General features: G+C 35.9%; 1 protein-coding gene across 1 annotated transcript in view; it reads right to left on the bottom strand.

Annotated features, from left to right (window-relative positions):
• Nucleotides 1–990: 990 nt before the first annotated feature.
• LOC119421044 (hemoglobin cathodic subunit beta-like) overlaps nt 991–4,394 on the bottom strand; it is a 4,591-nt gene continuing 1,187 nt past the window's right edge. Inside the window, exons 2-3 of the mRNA XM_037688436.1 lie at nt 1,548–1,770; nt 991–1,119 (exon numbers count right to left, since the gene is read on the bottom strand). Coding sequence (XP_037544364.1) covers nt 991–1,119; nt 1,548–1,770 — 352 coding nt within the window. The remainder of the gene's footprint in view (nt 1,120–1,547; nt 1,771–4,394) is intronic.

The following is a 4,394-nucleotide window of genomic DNA, read 5'->3' as shown; positions in this document are numbered from 1 at the left end:
TTAAGTATAGAATTTCATTCAAACTTTATTTAGACAGGTTAATCCCACTGAGCCTCGGGGACTCATTTACAAGAGAGACCTGATAATTAATTAATTAAGAATTATAGTTTAATGTTGTTTACTAATAGTTTAACATAACATAAATAACATTTTACATATTTATAAAAAGATGTCACAAACAGCTACAAAATAAGTTGAACTTTGTGCTCTAATCTTTTCCATCCCTGTAACAAAGGAGAACCTGAACATCTTCAGTTCTGGTTTTGAACCAGTTTGACATGACTGTTGACGAAGGAGAGGACCAGCACCGGAGGAGGGAGCGTGCCGAAGAGACCATCTTAGCACCAACATAACTGGTTTGTTCCACTTTGGAGTAAGATGAAGAATCAGTTTTGTGTTGTGTGTTTCCTTGACTGATGAAGCCTTCTGGATGGAAGGTGAAACGTTTCAGCACAAAAAAAGACACTGTCCAGATGACCTGACTGAAACTTGTTGGATTGTATACCTGGATTAGTCCCCATCATACCTGGATTATTGAGCATGGACTTTGTTGATCTTCATTTCTGCCACTTCCTGCTGTCTCCTGTCTTTTTGTCAGTGTCTCCAACCATACAGCACAGCTGGTCTCACTACTCTCTTGTAAACCTTTAATTTGTCTTTTGCTGCCAACCTTTAGACACAAATCGCGAAGGTGTATGTTTAAACAGTAAACTGTTGTAGTTTGTAATCCATTACGTCTGAACAGGAAGTAGTATTGTAGTACTATATTTTGACCGCTAGAGGTCACAATGTTTCAAATTAAGACTCGTGTAAAAATGTTTTTTTTTTTTTGCTCACTGTGGAATAAATTCACATCAGATTAGAGAAAATTTAAAGTCACAACTTGCAGGATTGTGTCATTCAGGAAGCAGACAAAGACAAAATAAAGGCTGAACAATGACTTTAGCTCTTTTTGTGCTTTTTTAAAATTTTATTTGCAGCATCATGGCGTTATTTGTACTGGCTGTTCATGGCGTCCACCACAGCAGATAGAAACTTCTGCCACGTCGCCTGGACCTGCGGGTCCAACGCAGCCTTCAGCTTGCAGGCGATGGTGATGGTGATGCAATCAGCCAGCAGCTGCGGGGAGGAAAAACAGCTGATGAGTCCCGCATAAACACACCCCGCATCTATGGGGTGATGGGGTGCCGTTTGCACAGTCAAAAATCAACATCAATGTTTTGGTTTATTTAGCTTTAATAATAAAAAATAGTGTTTTTTTTTTTTTTCAAAGTCATATTTTCACCATGTTATTCAAACATTTATAAATGTCATAGTTCCCAACTAAATATTCAATTTACAAAATAAACATTTATTTTACAAACTAAATACTTAACTTGCAAGTTAACATGGTGAAAATATTGCTTTGAAAATAATAATAATAATAACCCCTATTTTTTTTCTTATTAAAAGCTAAATAAACCAAAACACTGACGTTAATTTCTGACTGTGCAGTTTTACAAACGGCTCCCCGTACACATCTGTGTCGCGTGAAGATGCGTTTTTACTCTGAAGTTGTCTGGATCCACGTTGAGGTTTTCGTAGTGCAGCCTGCTGAGAGCAGCGTACGTCTCGTTCATGTTGTCCAGGTTCTTCACGGCTCGGTCCAGAGCTCTCAGAACCACCTTCCCATGGGCGGCCACTTTGGCGTTGCTGAGGATAGCACTGGTGGTGAAAATGTCCCCAAATGTGCCGAAATATCTCTCAGTCCAGGGATACACGATGAGAGCTCTGTCAGTGAGAGAACCGTCACTGAATCATCATTTCACTTTAATTCACTTTCACATCAAACATTTATTAAAGCTCATGCGCTCATTGCTTCTTAAAACATCCAATGACGACATCACCCGTGAACTAGTGCTGAGAAGAAGCTAAAACACCAGCTAAAAGCTAATTAAACACTGCCTTGAAGCAAAATACTAAGTTGATGCTAAAAGTAACAAAAGGTTTGCTAAAAGTAGCAAAACAGCTAAACGTTCATAGTAAGTAGCAAAAACAGCATCTAAAAGTAGTTAAACGTTAGCTAAAAGTTAAGAGTAACAAAAAGCTAAAAGTATCAAAACAGCAGCTAAAGGGAGTAGTAAAGCATTAGCTAAAAGTTGAGTATAGAGTTAAAAGCAGCAAAACAGCAGCTAAAAGTAGCAAAACAGATAAAAGTTAAAAGTAAGTAGCAAAAACAGCATCTAAAAATAGTTAAACATTAGCTAAAAGTAAAGAGTAACAAAAAGCAAAACAGCAGCTGAAAGTAGCAAAATGTTAAAGTTAAAAGTAATAAAAACTAGCAAAAAGTAAACATTAGCTAAAAGTTAAGAGTAACAAAAAGCAAAACAGCAGCTGAAAGTAGCAAAACTGTATCTAAAAGTTAAAAGAAACAAAAACTAGCTACAAGTAGCAAAACATCAGATGAAAGTAGCAAAATGTTAAAGTTAAAAGTAATAAAAACTAGCAAAAAGTAGCAAAACATTAGTTAAAAGTTAAGAGTAACATAAGCTAGTTAAAAGCAGAAAATGGCTAGTAGCAAAACGTTAGCTAAAAGTTAAAAATAACATAAACTAGCTAAAAGTAGCAAAACATAAGCTGAAATTAGCAAAATGTTAAAGTTAAAAGATGAGAGTAACAAAATCAACTAAAAGTAGCAAAACATCAGCTGAAAGTAGCAAAATGTTAAAGTTAAAAGTTGAGAGTAACAAAATAAGCTAAAAGTAGCAAAACAGCAGCTGAAAGTAAAACTTTAGCTAAACGTTAAAAGTAACAAAAACTAGCTAAAAGTAGCAAAACAGCAGCTAAAGGGAGCTAAACATTAGCTAAAAGTTAAAAAGGAAGCTAGTTAAAAGCAGCAAAACAGCAGCTAAAAGTAGCAAAACAGATAAAAGTTCAAAGTAAGTAGCAAAAACAGCATCTAAAAGTAGTTAAACATTAGCTAAAAGTTAAGAGTAACAAAAAGCAAAACAGCAACTGAAAGTAACAAAACTTTAGCTAAAAGTTAAAAGAAACAAAAACTAGCTACAAGTAGCAAAACAACAGCTGAAAATAGCAAAATGTTAAAGTTAAAAGCAATAAAAACTAGCAAAACGTTAGTTAAAAATTAAGAGTAACAAACTAGCTAAAAGTAGCAAAACAGCAGCTAAAAGTAGTAAAACATAGCTAAAAGTTAAAAGTATCAAAAAGCTAACTTAAAGTTACAATATGGTGGCTAAATGTAACAAAAGCTAGTTAAAAGTTCTTGTTTTTTTTAGCTCTCTAACGAGGCGTACGCATTCCTCCCCGCTTACTGTTCTCCTCCTGCTTTTTTGCTCTCTGTGTATCAGAGCAGCTCCTATTTTTACACATCTTTCTGAAATGAAAACATTTGTTTTGGATCTGACCAACTGGACTTTTGAAGTAAGTTACAATTATTTTTCAACAAAGCAACCCTCATCTGCTCAGACAACACGCATGATCGAGGACACCGAAATTGCATCTAATTGGATTTAGGATAACGGGTTTCCTGTTTTTGGAATAGTCTGGATACTGGTTTATCAACCAACAAAGAAGACGGCTTCAGCTGATTTGGACCTCGTCAGGCTGCTGTCTATGTGAAGGTCTGGTTCGTGCTGGAGGACTCAAAATCAGCTGATTTACGAGCGAAACCGTAAGTTGGAAGTGATTTGAAACGCAGGCCACCTGCGGATTTGGAACTCGTCAGCATGAGCACGACCTTGAAGAGGTGTAAAGTGATCTTTTTTGTAATGCCACTATCCTCTCCTCATGACTTTGTCCCTTTTTCTATCTAAAAAAAACGTATTCTGAAAAGGATCAGAAGGCCGCGCTTATAGCAGCAGCTTCGTGCACTCCGTTCGTCTTTCGGACGGCTGTACGCAAATGTTGTCGTTGTGTCTTGGTGCAATGATAATAAAGCTTATTCTGATTCTGAAAACAGCAGCTGAAAGTACATCAAAACATTAGCTAAAAGTTAAACTAACTAAAAGTAGCAAAACAGCAGCTAAAAGTAGCAAAACATGAGCTAAAAGTGTAACAAAAGGTAAGCTAAATGTAACAAAAAGCTAATATGGTGGCTGAATGTAATGAAAGGTAGCTAAAAATAGCAAAACATTAGCTAAAAGTGTAACAGAAGCTAAGCTAAATGTAACAAAAGGCTAATATAGTGGCTGATTGTAACAAAAGGTAGATAAAAGTAGCAAAACATGGGCTAAATGTGTAACAAAAGCTAAGCTAAATGTAACAAAAGGCTTATATGGTGGCTGAATGTAACAAAAGGTAGCAAAAGTAGCAACACAGCAGCTAAATGTAGCAAAAAATTAGCTAAAAGTGTAACAAAAGCTAAGCTAAATGTAACAAAAGGCTAATATGGTGGC

This window comes from Nematolebias whitei, chromosome 15 (assembly GCF_014905685.2).
Source record: "Nematolebias whitei isolate Nwh7 chromosome 15, NemWhi1, whole genome shotgun sequence".
Lineage (NCBI taxonomy): Eukaryota > Metazoa > Chordata > Actinopteri > Cyprinodontiformes > Rivulidae > Nematolebias > Nematolebias whitei.
The sequence above is the reverse complement of the archived record's forward strand: the minus strand, read 5'-3'. Positions and strand labels throughout refer to the sequence as shown.